The sequence below is a fragment of the Nicotiana tomentosiformis genome, chromosome 8 (genome assembly GCF_000390325.3).
Source record: "Nicotiana tomentosiformis chromosome 8, ASM39032v3, whole genome shotgun sequence".
NCBI lineage: Eukaryota > Viridiplantae > Streptophyta > Magnoliopsida > Solanales > Solanaceae > Nicotiana > Nicotiana tomentosiformis.
In genome coordinates, this window is record NC_090819.1 from 139739511 (window position 1) to 139760316 (window position 20806).

Below are 20806 nucleotides of genomic sequence, written 5' to 3' on the forward strand. Positions count from 1 at the left end.
GGAGAAAGAGAAAAGATAATATATGAATTAGACAACAAATAATGGAAACGCATATAGAATAAAGTCGAATTCAAAAGCTTTTCAAATCAGTAGCATGTGTATAATATTCAAATGTACTCTGCCTATTAGGGAGGAAAATACTGTACTTACCTTTCTCCTTGGCTGATGCCTAGGAAGATTTGTACACATTTCTACACATTAACGATAGTAAATCAAATAAGAAGATAGTTGATCAAATTATTCTGCTTATTTATAAGTTTCACACTGTAGCAACAAAATAATTGAACAGATTCAACAGATAACAGATTTATCCCAAGGAATAAACTGTCATATCCCAGGTTTACCGCTCAAAAGGGAAAGAATCAACAAGTTTAAATTGTCATATCCTAGGTGTAACACTAACACCCCAGACTTTAGACAGAGTCCCATATCAGAAAACACAAGAGAGATGCTGGGTATATAAGTTAACAAGTCTTAGACCCTAGTGACGCGTTTTAAAGCCGTGAGGGCCTAGACCCAAAACGAACAATATCACTAGTGGCCTAAATTGTTACACCATGCCACATGCTTACTTGTCTAGAGTTTTCTTCCAGCTATTCTTGTTCCATATATGTGGAACTCGTCCAAGTTCAGAAATTAGAATAATGAATATATAACACAATTATCGCAAGGAATAGAATAAATGCTTCTCAATCCTTTAACTGACGGAAAGAGATTCAAAAATGATAGAGCTAGTAATGTGAGGTGCAAAGAGAAGAATCTCCGCGACCAAAACTACTAAAAATAGATGTCAAATGACTCGCTATGTCAAGTGAGCAAGCCATAAGAAATTAGAACATGAATTAAAAGAGTCATTCTCTGTTCAGTTTCAGCCACATTCAATGGCATCACTTCAGTGCCAAAAGCCAGTTGCGCAACAAACTGTCTGCCAAAAAACCACCACTGTGACTTGCCACAAAGCAAACAGTGAGCACCACTCTTTTGCTGACAAAATGAAAGAGATGACGGGCAAAATGTTCCACCACGAGAATCACGGTCAGCAATCCGCCTGCCATGGTTCCAAAACTCAGCATTCAGCAGGCCATGGCTCCACTGCTATGCATGGAGGTCATGCTAACCATAGCCAACAAACTGCATGCCACGGCTCCAAAGTTCAACATTCAGCAGGCAATGGCTCCGCTACTATGCACGGAAATCATGCACCACAGCCAGCAGACTGCATGCCATGGCGCCAAACCTCAACAATCAGGATGCCATGGCTCCACTGCTATGCAAGGAAGTCATGGTAACCACAGCCAGCAGACAGCATGCCATGGCTCGAAGAAGGAAGGGGGTTTCATGCATAAAATAGGTGATCAGCTGAAGACCATGTAAGAAGAACAAAGATGGACGCTGCAGAGATGGCAGTGATAGCAGCAGTGATGAGAGCGACAACGAGAACTGTGGAAGGAACAAGGTATAGCCTATTGTTTACCTTTTGCTTCTGTATATTTCAATGTTCACTGATGAAGAAAAAGATGGTCATTTCATTGTTGGTAGTTGGTAGGTATTAAAAGGAATGCTCAAGACATCCGTGGAACTCCTCATAAAACTCCAGAAACCAATATAAGAAAGCAGCAAGTGTAAATGGAAATAAAGAAAGGCTTAAAGTGTTCAGGCTACTCATGAATGTATTAGCAAAATAGTTTATTCCATCAGCCATTTGAAGGGTTTGATCTTGCTGCATTTTTACTAGAAAATAAAGCAGGAATCCATGTCACAAAGTCCAAAATTAAAACGCAACGAGATGCACAATGAGGACAGACAGCACCATCGTCCAGCTGGTAAACAGGGGTCAGAAAGAGTATATTGAAACTATGGTTGTCCAACGGGACGGGACGAGACAAAATTAACGGGACGGGACGACATTTTGCTGGGACGGTGGCAGGATGGGACGAAACGGTAGGCACATCCCGTCCCGCTAACAAACAGGACAGGACGGGACGGACGGTAGGCCCATCCCGTCCCGCTAACAAACGGGATGGGACGGGATGGGTTCGCGGGCCTTAAGTGTCGTTTTAAAAAAAAAATTATTTAAGCATTAAATTTGGCAACCGCTATTCTTTTGACAATGACTAAGTTTTTAAAGTTTGCAACAGCTAGTTTTTTGACTTATTTAATAAACTTAAAAATTAAACGAAAATTAAGAAACTAAGTAAAGAATTATAAAATATTAAAACAAAAGACTTGTAATGAAATATTCTAGTAATTATAAATTTATAATAGAGTTATAATTTATTTAATATAATTTCAAGCTATTAAGTAACTAAGTAAGAGTGTAAGACAATTCATAAAAAAAAATTCAACGCTTAGAGCCTTTTATTTTATTAATAGAACTTTCAAATCTCACGTACAAATATAATTCTTTTGAAGAGCACCTAATCCACGCAGCCACCTTCTATGAAGGGTTCTGTTTGAACTAGGCCTCTTAGTAGCCAATTACAAATTATCATACTAATATTTGTAAACTCCTATATAACTTCGTTGTAACTTATCTATAATTTCTCTCGGACATTGTTCTGGAATTGGCAATGTTTATTGATGTTCCGTGAGTTGCATGCCGTCATAGCTCTCAGTGCTAAGTATCTCATTGTATTCTTCTTCTTCCTTAGTTTCACCACATGTAATTTTCATAGATTTATATTTATCAAATATTGATCTAACATAAGAATATATGTTAGCTTGGCAGTATTCGAGAGATGGTTGTTCATTTTCTTGAATCGCTAAATTCTCCTAAATTTTACGAACAAGTCCATTTGCACCTCTTAATTTTAAAGATGGGTTAAGTATAGTAGAAATTAAATAAACTTGTGGAATAAGGAAAAAATACTTTTTAAATTTTGCAATCATTTCATTAATGGCTGGTGTATAAGTTGGATTAATTTTGCAATCATTTCATTAAGCTAGTTGTTGCAATTGTGTTAGCACTTAGCAGAAGCATTATCTAAGGTGATAGTTAAAACTTTATCAATGAGTCCATAAAAATCAACAATTTGTAGAACAGTAGTTGCAATATATGCTCCAGTGTGTTTTGAATCAACAAATTTATAACCAATAATACGTTTTTGCATGTTCCAGTGATAATCAACCCAATGACATGTAACAATTAAATAATCACAGCCATTAGGACTACGACCTATATTAGTTGTGATAGACACTTTACAATCTAAGTGAAACAATACACAACGAATATACTGAAGATATTCGATTTGAAATTTAAAAACATCATTTCTAACCGTGGTCTTAGGAAAACCTTGAAAAGCAGGATTATAAGTTTTTTGTATATAATGCACACAAAAAATAGGACGCAGGACGGGACAGGCAGGACGGGACGAAATGGCCATCCCGTCCCATCCCGTGTCCCGTTTAACATGGGGCCATCCCGTTTAGAATTAAATGGGACGGAACGCGGGATGGGACAGGACGGGACGGCCCGTCCCGTTGGACATCCTTAATTGAAACTAATCAAACTCTGTTGGCCTATTGGACTCTGCAATGCCTATGTTCATAAAGACGCACCCAGACCGGTGTTTACATCAGATCAATGAATGCATAACATATGTCTTCTACATATACTCTAAACCACTTAACATGTTAAACTTGTTTGGTGTAAACATCGAGTGTGTCTAAGTTTTTGTCATTCATAATACGCACACCTAAAGAGATGGAGAGCTGAGACGGAGAAAATAAGGAATCTAGTCAGTACCACAAAAATCCTTTAGCGAAGCCTAGGGGCATAACAATGGCATTATATTTCTACATAGCTAGACAGTTCAAACATAAAAGATGTTGATTACTTCCATAGAACTCAGCTACTGAGATTTAATTGAGAACACCAGATATATGCATTATTTGCCAAAGAAATTATGACTAATAATTTTGTCATGCTTTCCATTAAAATAGTCTGTTGATTTGCCTTCATGTCAATCAAGATGAGAATAAGTTTCATTACTGCTTCTCTCAGAAATTTACACTTCAGTCCTTCTAGAGAAAATCGTTAAATTATTAGGGCAATGAATTTTCAAGTTTTAAATAGCAAACTAATATCAGCATTTCCTTTTCTTTTTTGGGTCTATTTTATTATGCAAGCCTCTGAACCAGAACAATTTTACATATTTTTTAACTGAAGCAGGTGGAAGAAGAGGTATGGGAATCTCAAAAGAATGGGAACCTGTCTTATTCTTTCTGTGCATTTTTGTAAAAGCCAAAAGGTCAGTTCATGGGCTACATTACCACTTCTTTGTGAACTGCAATATATGCGGTGGATGAGGTCAAGAGCTTAGTTGAAGGATTTGGAATATAACCATAAGAAAATAAAACATGGCCTGGAATAGAATGAGATGCTCTTCAAAGTTTAGCCTTTGGTAGAAAAGGAGATTCAAAGATGATAGGACAACTGATAAGAAAAGAATCCCACCACTAATTCATGTTGCTATTGCATACATGCATATATTTCAATCATCCTGCGAATATCAGGCAACAAGAAGAGAATAGTCCAGAAGAAAATATCTCTAGTTTCAATTCAATCACTCATGGCATCAGTTCAATGTAGCAAGCCCACTCAGCAAAACAATCATGTTCAATCTTCCACCGTGTGCAACAAGACCTGCACACCAACTAGCCAAAAGGCTGTTGGCAACAAGACCAGCACTCCGACTAGCCAAAAAGCTGTGGGCAACAAGACTAGCACCCCAACAAGCCAAAAGGCAAATAATGAGCGCCACTCTTTCACTGACAAAATGAAAGAAATGGCACACAAAATGTTTCACCATGAACATCAAACTCAAAATGGTCAGAAGGCACACACCCAGCAACTACATCAGTCTGTCTGCCATGAATCCTGTGCAACTCATGGCACTCATGCTAACCATTCCCAGCATTCTTCATACCATGGTTCGACTCATACTACAACTAATGGAAGGAAAAAGATGGAAGGGCATTGCATGCCTACGATGCAAATGAGGAAGAAGAACAAAGAAGAAAAATACAAGTTCAGTGACAGCAGCAGCAGCAGTGATGACAGTGATAATGAAAAATGTGGACAGAAGAAGGTATGATCCACACCCTCCTATGCATCATTCAGAAGGCAATTGTGTTAGTAACCATTTATCCATATAAGCCTAGTAGGGAACTTGCAGAAACAGTCACAACAGCGAAGTTTTATAATAAAGTAACATGTCTTGAAATTTATAAATGTTTTCTCATTTCCGAGCCCATGACCAGAGAATATCAGAACTTTTCTCTACAACCTAAATTTCTTGTTTTGTGTGCAGAACTAAGAGAAGATCCCATGAAAGATCATATACAAGGAGTGCAAAGATGAAAGCAACTTGAATCCTTCAATAAGACGGATGCTAAAGTACCTTACCTGAATGGAGGAATGATGTGCCTGTCAATAAATGCTTATCATTTTGATTATGCAATGAAAACGTTCAATGTTGAATTTAAGTGATCAGAACAAAGATCAGTTCCTTAAACCAATCAATAAGACCATATAATTGCACTACAACTTCATTAGCATTACCTAAACCAAACAAAAAGAAATTGGATGGTGAGAAAGTACGAACAGGGTTGCACATATAATGGCCAATGACCACCTATTTTCTTTCCAAAGCTTATAGAAAATGAAAACCCCCGATTAGAAGTCCATATATCTTGGCTATAAGCAAAACAAACATATAAAAGTTTTCCAGAAACTACTTATAGGAACCTTGCTACTTCTTTAAGTGAGTACGTATCATATTTTTCCATACAGAAGCTTGGTCCATTGCATGAAAGTAATGGTATCATAGAAAAATAGACAAAGAGGATACTCCTGAGGTGGGGAAAAGAACTAGAGGCTAAAGCTTTAGATACTAATTACTAGTAGTACTTCACAGTGAGCAACATTTGCAGATATGCTACAACAATGCCATAACAAAAAAGATGCCCCCCACCCCTAAAGAAAAAGGGGGAAAAAATCCTATACCCTACAAGGAAGCAGTCATGAACCATCTTTGCACAAACCGGACAAAAAAAGTAAAACTATCACCGGTTGCTTACAGTTAAGTAGTTGAAAAGCACCCCTCTTTCACGTGATTAGAAACAAAATTTGCAATAGCATGAACAGCAAGCTTTTCAGCTTCCTCTTGGGTGGACTCAGCCAACTGTAAGTGCTTTTTCCCAATTTTGAAGGAGTGATCACCACCGTCAATCACATATAATTCATTAGCACACTTCATTTTCTTTCTTACAGCTTCCAGCTTCTCCAGTGGACAAAGCCCATCTTTGCTACCCTACATGAAAATAAGCCACAACATTTACAAAGTCTTGAACATGGATAAGTTTATAGTTAGCACCGCCACCCTCTCCCCGAAACTAATATTATGGTATTATAGTAATGGCTGACAACAAAAATGATTAATTTGAGCTGTGAATAGTATAAATTTTTTAGCTATATGACCTAGCAAATTAGCAATGAGTGCACAAAAGCCATTAAATTAAATCATAATGAGACGTATTTATGTATGCATGTATGTCAGTGCAAATGTACAATTAGGGCTATAACACGTATGTGTATAGCCCACCTGTAGACAATTAGGTTTAGCTAATGTGTGCGCCCATTCTTGTGCGTATTACTAAACAAGAATGGTCGTCTAACAAATAAGCCTCTCATAAAGATCGACCTTTATGTCCATGTGATATGGATGCATCTATAAGCAAGTGCTTTTACCTGCACAAACATAATAGGTACATCAATTTGTAACAGCAACTCATCTCGTGTTGCACCTTTTGCACCCTGAAAGATTTGCAGCTAGACTTATAAAAGAGACAAAAAAGAAATGACTGCATATATATTCAGTAAAAGATAATTACTAAAAAGGTAAAAGCAACAAATAAATTAATAACGGTGAACTACACATGCATTTATATGAAGTATATATTTTCACTGCAATGTATACACATACATGCCTAAATATCTCCACCTTTATAAGTAAATAAGTAATGAACATCGAGAACTTGAGCATCGAACCAAAAATTAATGTGATTGAGTTTGTTCTTCACTAAGTTGCTCAGATACCAGTACTTAGTTTATATGATGAGCATTCAATCTTAATAATCAATTTAGACCACTCAAGATTGACAGAAATAAAGCACTTGATTTTGGAATAAGAAGTAAGAACCAATGTAGCAAAGAACATGTACATACACATCAAACACAAATAGATACTCTTGAGAGCAACCAATTGTGCATCTATGCAATGGTGTAGCCACATAGAGGGTGAAGGGTGGTTAGTTGAACACCCTTCATCAGAAAATTATACTGCATATATAGAAAATTATAGGTCAAAAGTTACTTTTTATATATCAAAACCTGTAACACCCTTGAGCGAAATTCATGGCTCAACCACTGCACCCGAAGAAGTGTCTGAGTGTATATGCATAATGTACATACTCAAACAATTTGTAGGCTCCAATGACCAAAAAATAGATGCAAGTATTCAAGAATTTTCAATTGCAATAGTTATCAAGAAATATTAGAAAATAATTTCAAGTGCTAAAAGTAGATAAATTAGCAATGAGGGAATTAAGGGATTTTCTTCTTATAATAACTTAGATTTATTAAAAGGAGGCCTTTATTCTTCCACATTTATAAATAGGGATACGGAATTTTGACTTATGAAACGGAGTTTTTAAAAAAAAAATGAAAAGCAGCTCATAGTTTCAAATAGAGGGCACAACAATCCAGCCTTTAACAACTAGAAAGGAGAAAAGAAATTTAAGTTGGTGTTAAAGACACAAACCAATTGGTGTCCAACTGTCCTCCATGTCAGGATGCAAACACAAGCTAAAATTTTTATCCATCTTACTAGTTGAGAGACAAATTTTATAAGCTTTTTAAAATCTGTGGTTGTATGCTAAGAGTAAATAATTCAATCCAGCAAGAGAAATACAAAAATCCATGAATTTATGGTGGGATTAGATTTTCAGTATGTAAGAAGTGTCATCTTTCCGGCATCTCGCGTTACTCGAATTATGTTGACGCAATCTGCCAAAGGCACCATCATATGAACGTCAGCAAAATACATGTTGGAGGGAGAAAACCATCTAAGCTTTAGGAAGATTAGACATAAATCTGGCAAATCAATCATCATTAACTCTCCAGCTTGGGGGGAAAAAGGGAACATTAAATAAAACCAAATGGGTAAGAAGGACAGGAGCATTATCTGGATAACAGATAACCTTTAATGGGTACCCCAAGCAAACGATAGCTGAAGCACCGACGCCATTAGCAGCTACCATGCAGCTAACCCTACACAAAAGAGGATATTCGCCGCATGTGTTAATATGGAATTAAATGGCATTACCCTGCATTTCATCAATTATCCGGTGCAACAAGGCGATAAATACATAAGATCAGGCAATGCACCCAAAGAAACATGGCTTTGTGAAACACAACAAAGTTCTAAGTAACTTTCAGCATAATCTCTTAGAAAGAAACAATGCAAACAATGCAATTGGAAGTAGTAGAGCATCCAGCAAACCAAATTTGAGCAAAGGTAATATAAGATATCTACACATAAGTTAATTGTTACAATGCTACGGAGATTAGAATGGACACATACTGAAGCTCATCTATTGAAAGAGATCTAGAATGTAAGGACCCGGACATCCTTCTGACTAACACCCCGATACATTAATTTGTGCTAGAAACTCAACTCAAGATGAATTACCCCTCGTTCTTATTCACAAAGGTTAGAATTATGTTGTCTAGATGGCATCAACTGATTCCAAATAAAACAGGAGAAAGTTCCAAATTGTATAACGGTGTTCTAAACACGAGCAACGACTAACACCTTGAACCCATTGACTTCCCTGCCAAGATCAGCGGATGCCCAGGATATTTAGCAGACACCTCTTTGACAATATTGGAGTGAAAATCAACCAATTTTTCTGCCTTGGGGGGAGCCCTCCTCTTTCCACCAGACATATCTGCCAGAGTCCATAAAATTTCAGCAAGAAAATATGTACTATAAATGTTTGTGGATAATACGTCAAGTGAAAAATAAATTTTACATGGGTAGTCAAAAGTCACAACTTCAGCAGCGTTCAGTGCCTTGCTCAACATCTCCTTCCATCTTCACAAAGCTTGGATAAGTTAGTACAGAAGCTTTATGCTACTTATAAAGCATGTAGCTAAACTCTGATTTTTAAGAAGTCGTTTACAACAATATCAATGTGTTGATTGAAGTAAATGATATAGAGTAAAATTTGTATTTATTGTAAGACAAAATTGACTTCCCTCCATAAGTGACAAAAGTCATTTAACTCTTTTCGAGAAAAAATAATTGAGTTTAAGTTTTATGCACTTAAGGTATAAAAAATATTTACACAATCAGATAACTTAATTTGGTAAGAATTTAAGTTATATACAAGTCATCGAAAGGATATTTGGATATTTACAAGTAAGCCTCCTTAAAATGTAGATTTATAATCTTGAAAATAAGACAAACCGTCTACTACAACAACAGGTTAAAAAGTGACCTGATAGTGTAAATAATCCTTACATTGATGGTGTATATAACTTAAAATCAAAAGGTAATTACAGATAACTTTATTTAATAAGTTCATTGATAACCTATGACAAAAGATAAGTAACCAGCTATAACAGGTTTAAGTTACACTTAAGGTATGTATACAAATTCATTACACTATCAGTGCATATAAGAGAGATGACCTGATCATCCAATCGGAGGTGGAAGGAGAACCAGCACCATGAGCAAATACCACTACTGGAGACTTTTTTGAGCTTTCATTCACTTCTGCTTCTTTTTCTACTTGTTGCTTTTTTGGCTCTTCTGCTTCTTCCTTCTGTTCTGTACGCTTGCGTTTTGAAGCTCGTCGGCTAGGCATTCCGATCGATACCGTTGAATGAACTGCCGGCGAAATTGGTTTTGAGCTATCGGAATAGTTATGACGGAACTGGTAGCTGACGCCTAATTTTGCTGATATTGATTTTCGCGCCACATTTTGGGAAAGTTTGTGAAACAGTGGAAGCATTGGGCTGGGCTGACGAGAAGATGAAGAGATAGGCCCATAACTTACATGGATAAAATTCACATAATAAGAGTGAAATTCAAAAATAGTCAGATTTACAAGTGGTAATTGAAAAATAATCACAGTTTCAAAAGTAATCGAAATTTAGCCACTTTTCATATAAAGATAAATATGAACGAAAATATTGTACAAAATTCGGAAAATATTCCAGCATAATATACTGGAGTTCGAACTTTTTACATGTGAACTTCCACCATAATATATTAGTCCAGCATAATATGCTGGAAGTTCATACACATGTGTTCCAATCTCCAGCATATTATGCTGGAACTTTCTGTGTACTGGAGTTCCAGCATAATATGCTGGAAGTTCATATACATGTGCACTAATCTCCATTATATTATACTGGAACTTTCCATATTGCAACAAAATAGTAGTTATTTTTTAATGACTTTGCAAACGTTGGCTATTTTTTAATTATCAGTCCGAAAAATAGCTAGTCCGTGCTATTTTTAACATAATTACGTCGGATGAACTTTTTTTAAACCACTGTTTGTATTTTGTCCTTGTTAAGAAACATTTTGGAAAAATAACCTCACGCTATAATTTTAAAGCGTGGTAGGCATGATTTTCCTCGATTACTAAAATTCGGAAGCACCGAATTTTGAGCGATCACTAGAATTTTCAGGAACAATATTAAAAAATTATATTATCCATCGGGGCAAATGAATGTGCTTTAAAATTCTAACGGTTAAGGAAAATCTTGCCTTAGTATACTTTAAAATTTTGGCATAAGACACTTTTCTCGAAACTTTTGTTATCGATGTCAGAAATTAGTAAGGGACTAAAATATTCTATATGTGTTATTCGCCCGATAAAGTGCATCAAGTTAGCTCAACTTAGGGCTATGTAGTTTTGGCTTAGGGTACCAACTCAAGGTGGAATTGGAGAGTTACGCGTTCAATTTCATCGAAATGTGAGTTTGAGTTCAACTTATATGTTATAATTTCTATGTTAACTTTGTTAGAGAGGAGTCAAATGTTAATTTAATTTTTGTACACTAATTATTAGGGTCAATTGATTTTTTGGCCTTTTATAAACTTGTTTTTAATTTTATGACCCTATCTTTTTTTTTACACATGAGAGATTTACTTTTATACGTAAGAGATCTTTCTTTTACACGTAAAAGATCTAAAAAAAATATTTTCTTAAATGCAACATTGTAAAATGCCAAGAAGGCCTAAAACCTCCTAATAATTATTATATAATATTCTTACACTATCAAATTAAAATGACCTACAACAACACAAATTATGCTAATTATCCTAACTTGGGAATGTTAATACACAGTAATAAATGATCTGTTATAATCGATTAAAATATACGGATGAGAGCAGTCAAATGTGAATTTAATTTTTGTACACTAATTATTATATATTATTCTTACACTATCAAATTAAAATGATCTACAACAACACAAATTATGCTAATTATCCTAACTTGGGAATGTTAATACATAGTAGTAAATAATCTGTTATAATCGATTAAAATATACGTATGGTATTAAAATTTCTTACAGGCTATGTATATAAGTTAGAACCATTAATCTTTATACTTATTTGCAAGTTGTTTCTCCTTTCATCATTATCAAACTTTTGAATATTTGGATTCAAACTTCTAAATCGAAGCATAGAATTTTAATTATATCCACTAATAGTATAACAAAATTAATTCTCTCTCATGTAAAATCAAATCATGATTCTCCTTTGCAGACACTACAAATTGCGGGCATAGATTAATGTAATGACCCGGTCAATCGTTTTAAAAGTTGTAGCCCCACTCCCTTATTTACTGGTCATTCTGTGCTTTTATAACTGTTATGTAACTTGTCGGGGTAGTCGGTTCGGGTCAGGTGAGGTTTTGGAATGAATTGGAACACTTAGTTCCAAGTTTCAAAGCTTAAGTTCAAATAGTGACCGAATGTCGACTTATGTGCAAACGACCCTGGAATAGAATTTTGATGATTTTAACAGATCTGTATGGTGATTTTGGACTTAGGGGCGTATTCGAAATTTTATTTGAAAGTCCGTAGTTAAAATATGTTTGAAAGGGCTAAAATAGGAATTTAAGTTTGGAAGTTTGACCGTGGAGTTAACTTTTTGATATCGGAGTAAGAATCTAGTTCCAAAAAATTCCATAGCTATGTTATGTCATTTATGACTTGTTTGTAAAATTTTGAGATCAATCGGACTTGATTTGATAGGTTTCGACATCGAATGTAGAAGTTGGAAATTCTTAAGTTTCATTAAGCTTGAATTGGGGTGTGAATTGTAATTTTAGCATTGTTTGATGAGATTTGAGGTTTCAAATAAGTTCGTATGATATTTTAGGACTTGTTGGTATTTTTGGTTGAGGTCCCGAGGGCCTCGGGTGAGTTTCGGATGATTAACAGATCAAAAGTTGGACTTAAACAGTTTTTTGCAAAAGCATATTGCAATTTTGTTTTGCTGGAAATGGAGAAATCGAGCCCAGGATCGAAGCCAGGGTCGAGGGCCAGGATCGAAGCCAGGGTCGAGGCTCAGGATCGAGGGCCATGATCGAAGGCCAGAATCGAGGGCCATGATAGAGCAGTAGTTCATTATATCTTGTGTTATTATATATATATCAGTAGGGTCCTGACCTGATATCGTCACTACTCGACCTAAGTTACGTTTGGCATTTGCTAGGTACTGATTGTGGTGTACTCATGCTACTCTTTTGCACATACTTTTCGTGTGTAGATCCAGGTACTCCTTATCAGCCACACTATCAGTGAGCCAGGACAACTTTGGAGACTTCAAGGTATATCTACCGCGTCCGCAGACCTCGGAGTCCCCTTTTACTCTTCCTCATGTCTATTATGTTCTGTATTTTCTTTTGATAGACTCTAATGTATAGAACACTAGATTTTCCTCATGTAGTTTGTGATTCACAATGTTTCGTATTTTGGGAATGGTGTGTAGTATACTGAGGAGTTGGTTATTGTACATGCCAAATGGCAGGGTACTCAGTTATAGTGTTATTGCTACAGTTAGTTGTTTAACATATGTTTTCATTTCATTTATTCCGCAAAATGTTAGGCTTACCTAGTCATAGAGACTAGGTGCCGTCACGATGTCATACATAGGAGAAATTGGGTGTATATAACTAGGTGCCGTAGCAACTTGTCAAGACCCAATTTTCCCTCCGTATGACATCGTGACAGCACCTAGTCTCTATGACTAGGTAAGCCTAACATTTTGCGGAATAAATAAAATAAAAACATATATTAAACAACTAACTGTAGCAATAACACTATAACTCAGTATCATGCCACTTGGCATGCACAATAACCAACTCCTCAATATACTACACAGCATTCCCAAACCCCGGAATATCGTGAATCACAAAGTACAGGAGGAAAATCTAGTGTTTCTATACATCAGAGTCTATCAAAAGAAAATACATAAGATAATAGACATGGGGAGGAGTAAAATGGGACTCCGAGGTCTGCGGACGCGGCATATATACCTTGAAATCTCCAAAGCTGTCCCGGCTCACTGAAAATGTGGCTGATAAGGAGTACCTAGATCTGCACACGAAAAATATGTACATAAGAGTAGCATGAGTACACCACAATCGGTACCCAGTAAGTGCCAAGCCTAACCTCAGTCGAGTAGTGACGAGGTCAGGTCAGGGGCCTACTGGTATATATATAATAACACAAGATATAATGTAACACTGCAGTAAAATAAAGACAGAAGTTTAACAAGAATTAAATCATAGAAGACAACATCTCAGTACACAGAGATAACAACAGGGGATTTTCCGAGATACCGTCTCATAGTTCCAACGTAAATGTGCAGAACATGGGGATCTCTCGGAATACCGTTTCGTAGTCCCAAAGTAAATATGCAGTACAAGGGGATCTCCCGGAATAGCATTCCGTAGTCCCAAAGTAAACATGCAGTACATGGGGATCTCCCGGAATACCGTTCCGTAGTCTCAAAGTAAATATGCAGCCAAACAATAGAATTCAATAGTTGTGGCACAAAATTCTACAGTTCAACCTAAGTACCAGTTAAGGAAACACAGGTAAATTCACTAAATATATTGCACGTAGTTCAAGTAAATAGTTAAGGTAAGTAGGCATGTTATTCTAGTTTATCCAGATACCACACATGCTGATGGAACTCAAATAAGAAGGAAATCAGGTTATTACTTAGTAGAAAATTCAGGTTCTTACACAATTAGCCTGTGTACGTACTCATCACCTCACGTACACGACGCTCATATATCAAAAGCAGTACAAATCCTACGGGGAGTTCCCCCACGCAAAGTTAGACAAGCCACATACCTCGAACCAAGCTCAACCAATCGGTAAGAATACTTTTTCCACGAATATCCGACTTTTAATGGCTCGAATCAAGCCAAAATAATTCGATACAGTCAACAAAAATTATACGAATCAATTTCATAAGAAGATACTACATTTTTCAATTAAACAAATTCGGAATTAACTCAAAAATTGCATGTGGGACCCACGTCTCAGAATCCGACGAAACTTACAAAATCCAACAACCCATTCAATTACGAGTCCAACCATACCAGTTTCACCCAAATCCGACTCCGAATCGACACCGAAATCTCAAAAATTTGTTTCAATGAATTTTCTAAAATTTTGCCAAATTTCAATTTCAAAACACTAATTAAATGGTGAAAACAAATGATAGATTCGAGTAATCTAACCATAATTGAGTTAAGAACACTTACCCCGATATTTTCTCTGAAACTCTCCCAAAAATCGCCTCTCCCCAAGCTCCAATTCGTCAAAAATGGCACAGGGGACGTAGTCCCCTATTTTATAATTCTGTCCAGGCAGCCCTCGATCCTACCTCGATCCTGGCCCTCGATCAAGGCTTCGATTATGGCCCTTGATCCTGGACCTTGATCCTGACCTTCGATCCTGGGCATCGATTCTGGCCCTCGATCATGGCCTTCGATCATGGCCCTCGATCTTGAGCCTTTGATCTTGGCCCTCGATCATGAGTCTCGATCATGGCCCTCGATCATGAGCCTCGACCCTGGCTTCGATCTTGGCTCTCGGCCCTGGGCTCGATTTCTGGGCTTCGATCCCGAGCTCGATTTTTTTTTCTGGGCTCGATTTTTGCATTTCCAGCAAAAGAAATTGCAGCAGTTTTTGTAGCAGATGTTTAAGTCCAACTTTTGATATGTTAACCATCCGAAACTCACCCGAGGCCCTCGGGACCTCAACCAAAAACGCCAACAAGTTCTAAAACATCATACGAACTTATTTGAAACCTCAAATCACATCAAACAATGCTAAAATTATAATTCACACCCCAATTCAAGATTAATGAAACTTAAGAATTTTCAACTTCTATACTCGATGTCGAAACCTATCAAATCAAGTCCGATTGACCCGAACTTGTGTGAAAAATTTGAGGTCAATCGGACTTGATTTGATAGGTTTCGACATCGAGTATAGAAGTTGAAAATTCTTAAGTTTCATTAATCTTGAATTGGGGTGTGAATTGTAATTTTAGCATTGTTTGATATGATTTGAGGTTTCAAATAAGTTCGTATGATGTTTTAGGACTTGTTGACGTTTTTGGTTGAGGTCCCGAGGGCCTCGGGTGAGTTTCGGTTGGTTAACGGATCAAAAGTTGGACTTAAACATCTGCTACAAAAACTGGTGCAATTTTCTTTTGCTAGAAATGCAGAAATCGAGCCTAGAAAAAAAATTCGAGCCAGGTTCGAAACCCAGAAATCGAGCCCAGGGTCGAGAGCCAGGGTCGAGGCTCATGATCGAGGGCCATGATCGATGCCCAGGATCGAAGGTCAGGATCAAGGCCCAGGATCGAGGGCCATGATCAAAGCCTTGATCGAGGGCCAGGATCGAGGCAGGACCGAGGGCTGCCTGGACAGAATTATAAAATAGGGGACCCCTGTGCCATTTTTGACGAATTGGAGGTTGGGGAGAGGCAATTTTTGGGAGAGTTTCAGAGAAAACATCGGGGTAAGTGTTTTTAACTCAATTATGGTTAGATTACCCGAATCTATCTATTGTTTTCACCATTTAATTAGTGTTTTGAGATTGAAATTTGGCAAAATTTTAGAAAATTCATTGAAACAATTTTTTGAGATTTCGGTGTCGATTTAGAGTCGGATTTGGGTGAAACTGGTATGGTTGGACTTGTAATTGAATGGGTTGTCGGATTTTGTAAGTTTCACTGGATTCCAAGATGTGGGTCCCACAGGCAATTTTTGAGTTAATTCCGAATTTGTGTTAATTGAAAAATGTAGTATCTTCTTATGAAATTGATTCGTATAATTTTTGTTGATTGTATCGAATTATTTTAGCTTGATTCGAGCCATTCAGAGTCGGATATTCGTGGAAAAAGTATGCTTACCGATTGATTGAGCTTGGTTCGAGATAAGTGGCTTGTCTAACTTTGCGTGGGGGAACTCCCCGTAGGATTTGTACTGCTTTTTATATATGAGCACCATGTACGTGAGGTGACGAGTACGTACACGGGCTAATTGTGTAAGAACCTGAATTTTCTACTAAGTAATAACCTGATTTCCTTCTTATTTGAGTTCCATCAGCATGTGTGGTATCCGGATAGACTAGAATAACATGCCTACTTGCCTTAACTATTTACTTGAACTACGTGCAGCATATTTAGTGAATTTACCTATCTTTCCTTAACCGGTACTTAGGTTGAACTGTAGAATTTTGTGCCGCAACTATTGAATTCTATTGTTTGGTTGCATATTTACTTTGGGACTACGGAACGGTATTCCGGGAGATCCCCATGTACTGCATATTTACTTTGGGACTATAGAACGGTATTCTATCCCCATGTACTGCATATTTACTTTGGGATTACGGAACAGTATTCCGGGAGATCCCCTTGTACTGTATATTTACTTTGGGACTACATATTCCGAGAGATCCCCCTGTTCTGCTCATTTACGTTGGGACTACGAGATGGTATCTCGGGAAATCCCATGTTGTTATCTCTGTGTACTGAGCTTTTGTCTTATATGATTTCATTCTTGTTAAATTTCAGTCTTTATTTTACTACGGTATTTCATTATATCTTGTGTTATTATATATATACCAGTAGGGCCCTGACCTGACTTCGTCACTACTCGACCGAGGTTAGGCTTTGCACTTACTGGGTACCGATTGTGGTGTACTCATGCTACTCTTTTGCACATATTTTTCGTGTGCAGATCCAGGTACTCTTTATCAGCCGCACTATCAGTGAGCCGTGACAGCTTTGGAGATTTCAAGGTATATCTACCGCGTCCGCATACCTCGGAGTCCCCTTCTACTCTTTCCCATGTCCATTATCTTCTGTATTTTCTTTTGATAAACTCTGATGTATAGAAATACTAGATTTTCCTCCTGTAGTTTGTGATTCACGATATTCCGGTTTTTGGGAATGTTGTGTTGTATATTGAGGAGTTAGTTATTGTACATGCCAAGTGGCATAATACTCAGTTATAGTGTTATTGCTACAGTTAGTTAATTAATTTATGTTTTTATTTCATTTATTCTTCAAAATGTTAGGCTTACCTAGTCATAGAGATTAGGTATCGTCACGGCGTCAAACGAGGGGAGGATAAAAGCAGTAAAATGGAAGGTCAAATAGCATAAATGTTAGTGTGTCAAATAGATACGAACAAATCTGTTATTTGGTGTTACGAATATAGTTGAGACGCCATAGGGAGTAAGCTTCTTTTATTCTTTGATATAATTAAAAAAATTAATTTTTACCTTGCCATGGGTGGTAGGATGCAAAACTTCTATTAATAATTCAAAAAATTGTCTCTCATTCTCTAAAAGCTAACACTTTTCTAAAATGAACAAATTAAAGTCAAAAGTGCTTCACAAAAATTGCAATTTGATCCACTTGAGTATTGGCTCTGTGTTTAACCCAAAAATAGATTTTTCGGTCAAATTTAATATAAAAAAAAAATCAGGTTATTGATAACCAAAATTACTTCACTTTCTTTGTAAATTGAAGAATAAAAATAAAAATGAAAATAATAGATAAGGAAAGAGAACTTAAAGTAGATCGCTAATCTCTCCTAGAATTGCAGTTTGAACCTTTTGAATAAAGTAAAAGATTAATTGCATATATTGATAAAAATTTAGATGCCTTTACAAATGAGGATCAGGTCTTTATATAAGGGTACATAATTATAACGGTGTCCATACTTTAATTTTGGCTTGTTAATGACATTAATTGTCTTGATTGTCCGTTACCACATATAATTGTAATGGTGGCATTAATGACTGAGGATTCTTCATAACTACGATCAATGTCGATTTCCCTTCCTTATTTATAATAGTTTCATGAAACTTTCCTCTTTATGGTCTTCATATATTCCGTACCTATTTCTTCTTTTCCAGTTGTCAGGTTCGGTACCTTTTCTGGCGGAACACCGGGGGTATTCCGCTCGTGCCTTTTCAACTCTTTTAATTTACTTAACTAGATCTGCCTCGTGTCACCTTGTTGATGATCCACGTGCCATACCTTTTTTCTACCAATACAGATAGCCCCCCCACTTTCTGAATATTCTCAACTGAATATTCGGGAAGTGGTAAGTATTTATGGCGGGAATTTCTTGCTGGCTTTTCCCGATTATCATAATGCCTTATTCAGAATCGATGAGACATACATCATGTCCATTTAATGGTCAATACACGTGTCTCATTGTAATTGTCTCTGCAGTTTGCAGCGCCTTTTTAGGATTTTTTCTACGACTGCACCAGTCACGAAGTGACGGTTCCATAGTGACAGTTCATAATGACCAACTCTGATGACGGTTGCTTTCTCCAATAAATACTTCATCACTCTCAATTTCGAAAGTCCTTTCCTTCTTCCTTGCATTCATCTACCTAACTTCTCTTGTAGTTTTTCATATTTTCCCTGTATTTCATCCATTAAAGATGTCTTCTCATTCATTGAATCTTTTTTCGTCATCAGACCCACGTAAAGTGTTGATCGTTAATGAACTTCCTCCCTCTACAACCCCTACCATAAGTAGGAGAGGCGGTAGACTACGTAGTTTAGGTTCGTTGACAACTCGTAGTTCTACCCCTCAAAGTTGTATTGCTAAGCCATCGTCTTCTAGGACTAGAACACCCATAACTCATAGATCTTTTTCTAGAGGGAAGGATCATAATGAACCCATGCGAGAACCTACTGTTTTTGAGATTGTCCCACAAGAGCTCTCTTTTGTATCAAATCATGAAAGTATGAAAAAATAGGTTTCTTCCGTAGCTTCTCTTAACCCCACTGATCATTACCCTAGCTTGATTACCCCATGCTTTCTTTCCTTGGTTTGACGTGAATGCCATTGTAAACCTGATTTTTCAGTGATCACTCCTGGTGCTAACCAAAGAATCACCTCTTACCATGAAGGTTATTCCTTTGTTTATACCTATCCTTTTACTTTAGGGTTTACTCCTCCCATTGATCTTGTGATTATTGAGTTTTGCCTCTACTTCAATATTTTCCTCGGTCAAATAGGTCCCATCGTGTAGAGGGAAATTGTTTGCCTTCACTACTCTGGTTTAGTTTCCTCCCCTTTTACCTTCCGTCACTTGCTCCACTTATATTCTCCGAAACTCTTTCGTGAATGTGTCTTTTACCTTATGGATAGAAGTAAAAGGGTTTTAGGCAGCCCCGAGGATGACCGTGACCGTGGCTGGTATACTCGATTTGTTGTCGCCCCTACTCATGGGTTAGTGGGTGATGAAAACATTCCCTTCCCTGAAAAGTAAAACTTTGCACGTAAGTGTTCTTCCTCTTATTTCCTTACTTTTCTTGACGTTTTGATTTTCTTCACATGAGTTTATGTTCATTCATCAACCATGGAAGTCTTTGAAGAAATTCTTGACTTCATTGATTGGGTAGAAAAAATGTTGACCGCTGTTGATGGTAGGCTATAATTTTATGTTTTAGTCGCTTATTGCACTCTAATTTACTGTACTTTAATTGAGTTGGAGCTTTAATCGCTAGTGTTTTGCACTAATTGTATGTTTTATGCCTTGTCGGAGTGATTCCGATCTATGTAGATGAATTCATGCTATTTTGGAGCTTTGAAGTCTCAGTAAAAGCCCAAAGATTAAGTTGGGATCGTTTTCAGGGATCAACGGATGATAGTGCACTTTAAGAACTAAACGAAGAATCGAGCAGGCATAGTGCGCATTGTCCAATAAAATGCACATAACATTTAGCTCATAAATGCGTTTGGGCTCCCCAGTATATTGTTGGAAAGCTATTTAAACGGTCTACATCATTCATGTTTTACACATTCCCAAATTCCCAATTGATACTACCCAGGTGCGTGTCGTGTATTGGGCGCTCACTTGGGGCAGAACGGTGTGCAAAATGTGCGACCAAGTGCGCGAGCAAGTCCCTAGGTGCGTGACCACGCATGTCCTATCTGGGAAGAGTCCTATTTCGCTAAGAAAAGGGTAGTTTCGTCCGAGATTTGTTTTGGGGGCGGATTAAATACCCCAAAACACAATTTTTGAGGGACTTTTGAACATATTTCGACCTAGGGAGGCTAATGAGGAGTATGAAGAACACAAGCATAAGGATTTTATCATTCCTTCCTCACTTAAGATCCGGGTTTAGATTGTATTTATGTTTTGCTCTACTTT

At 37.1% G+C, this 20806-nt stretch overlaps 1 protein-coding gene and 2 long non-coding RNA genes across 3 annotated transcripts; 2 read left to right on the top strand and 1 right to left on the bottom strand.

The window, feature by feature from the left end:
- The first annotated feature begins 809 nt into the window (after positions 1-809).
- LOC104106407 (uncharacterized) lies at positions 810-1712 on the top strand. Its single transcript, XR_011410666.1, has 2 exons — positions 810-1456; positions 1540-1712. It is a non-coding gene; the product is annotated as an uncharacterized lncRNA (long non-coding RNA).
- A 2725-nt stretch (positions 1713-4437) lies between these two features.
- LOC104106406 (uncharacterized) lies at positions 4438-5487 on the top strand. The gene is made up of 2 exons (XR_011410665.1): positions 4438-5090; positions 5313-5487. It is a non-coding gene; the product is annotated as an uncharacterized lncRNA (long non-coding RNA).
- A 373-nt stretch (positions 5488-5860) lies between these two features.
- On the bottom strand, positions 5861-10056 carry LOC104106404 (uncharacterized). The gene is made up of 6 exons (XM_009614946.4): positions 9758-10056; positions 9097-9158; positions 8877-9012; positions 8263-8332; positions 6752-6817; positions 5861-6314 (listed from the first exon to the last, which is right to left on the bottom strand). Exons 1-6 carry the CDS (start codon positions 9931-9933, stop codon positions 6084-6086), a joined length of 741 nt encoding a protein of 246 aa, XP_009613241.3. The 5' UTR covers positions 9934-10056; the 3' UTR covers positions 5861-6083.
- Between the last annotated feature and the right edge of the window lie 10750 nt (positions 10057-20806).

What these genes read in the sequence shown, in the direction of transcription:
- LOC104106404 (XM_009614946.4), bottom strand. Translation starts at nt 9,933, where the DNA reads ATGCCTAGCCGACGAGCTTCAAAACGCAAGCGTACAGAACAGAAGGAA. An exon ending in ACCTCCGATTGGATGATCAG is followed by an intron (nt 9,159 to 9,757) that starts GTCATCTCTCTT and finishes AGCTTTGTGAAG; the next exon opens with ATGGAAGGAGATGTTGAGCA. An exon ending in GCTTGGGGTACCCATTAAAG is followed by an intron (nt 6,818 to 8,262) that starts GTTATCTGTTAT and finishes CAAATCTTTCAG; the next exon opens with GGTGCAAAAGGTGCAACACG.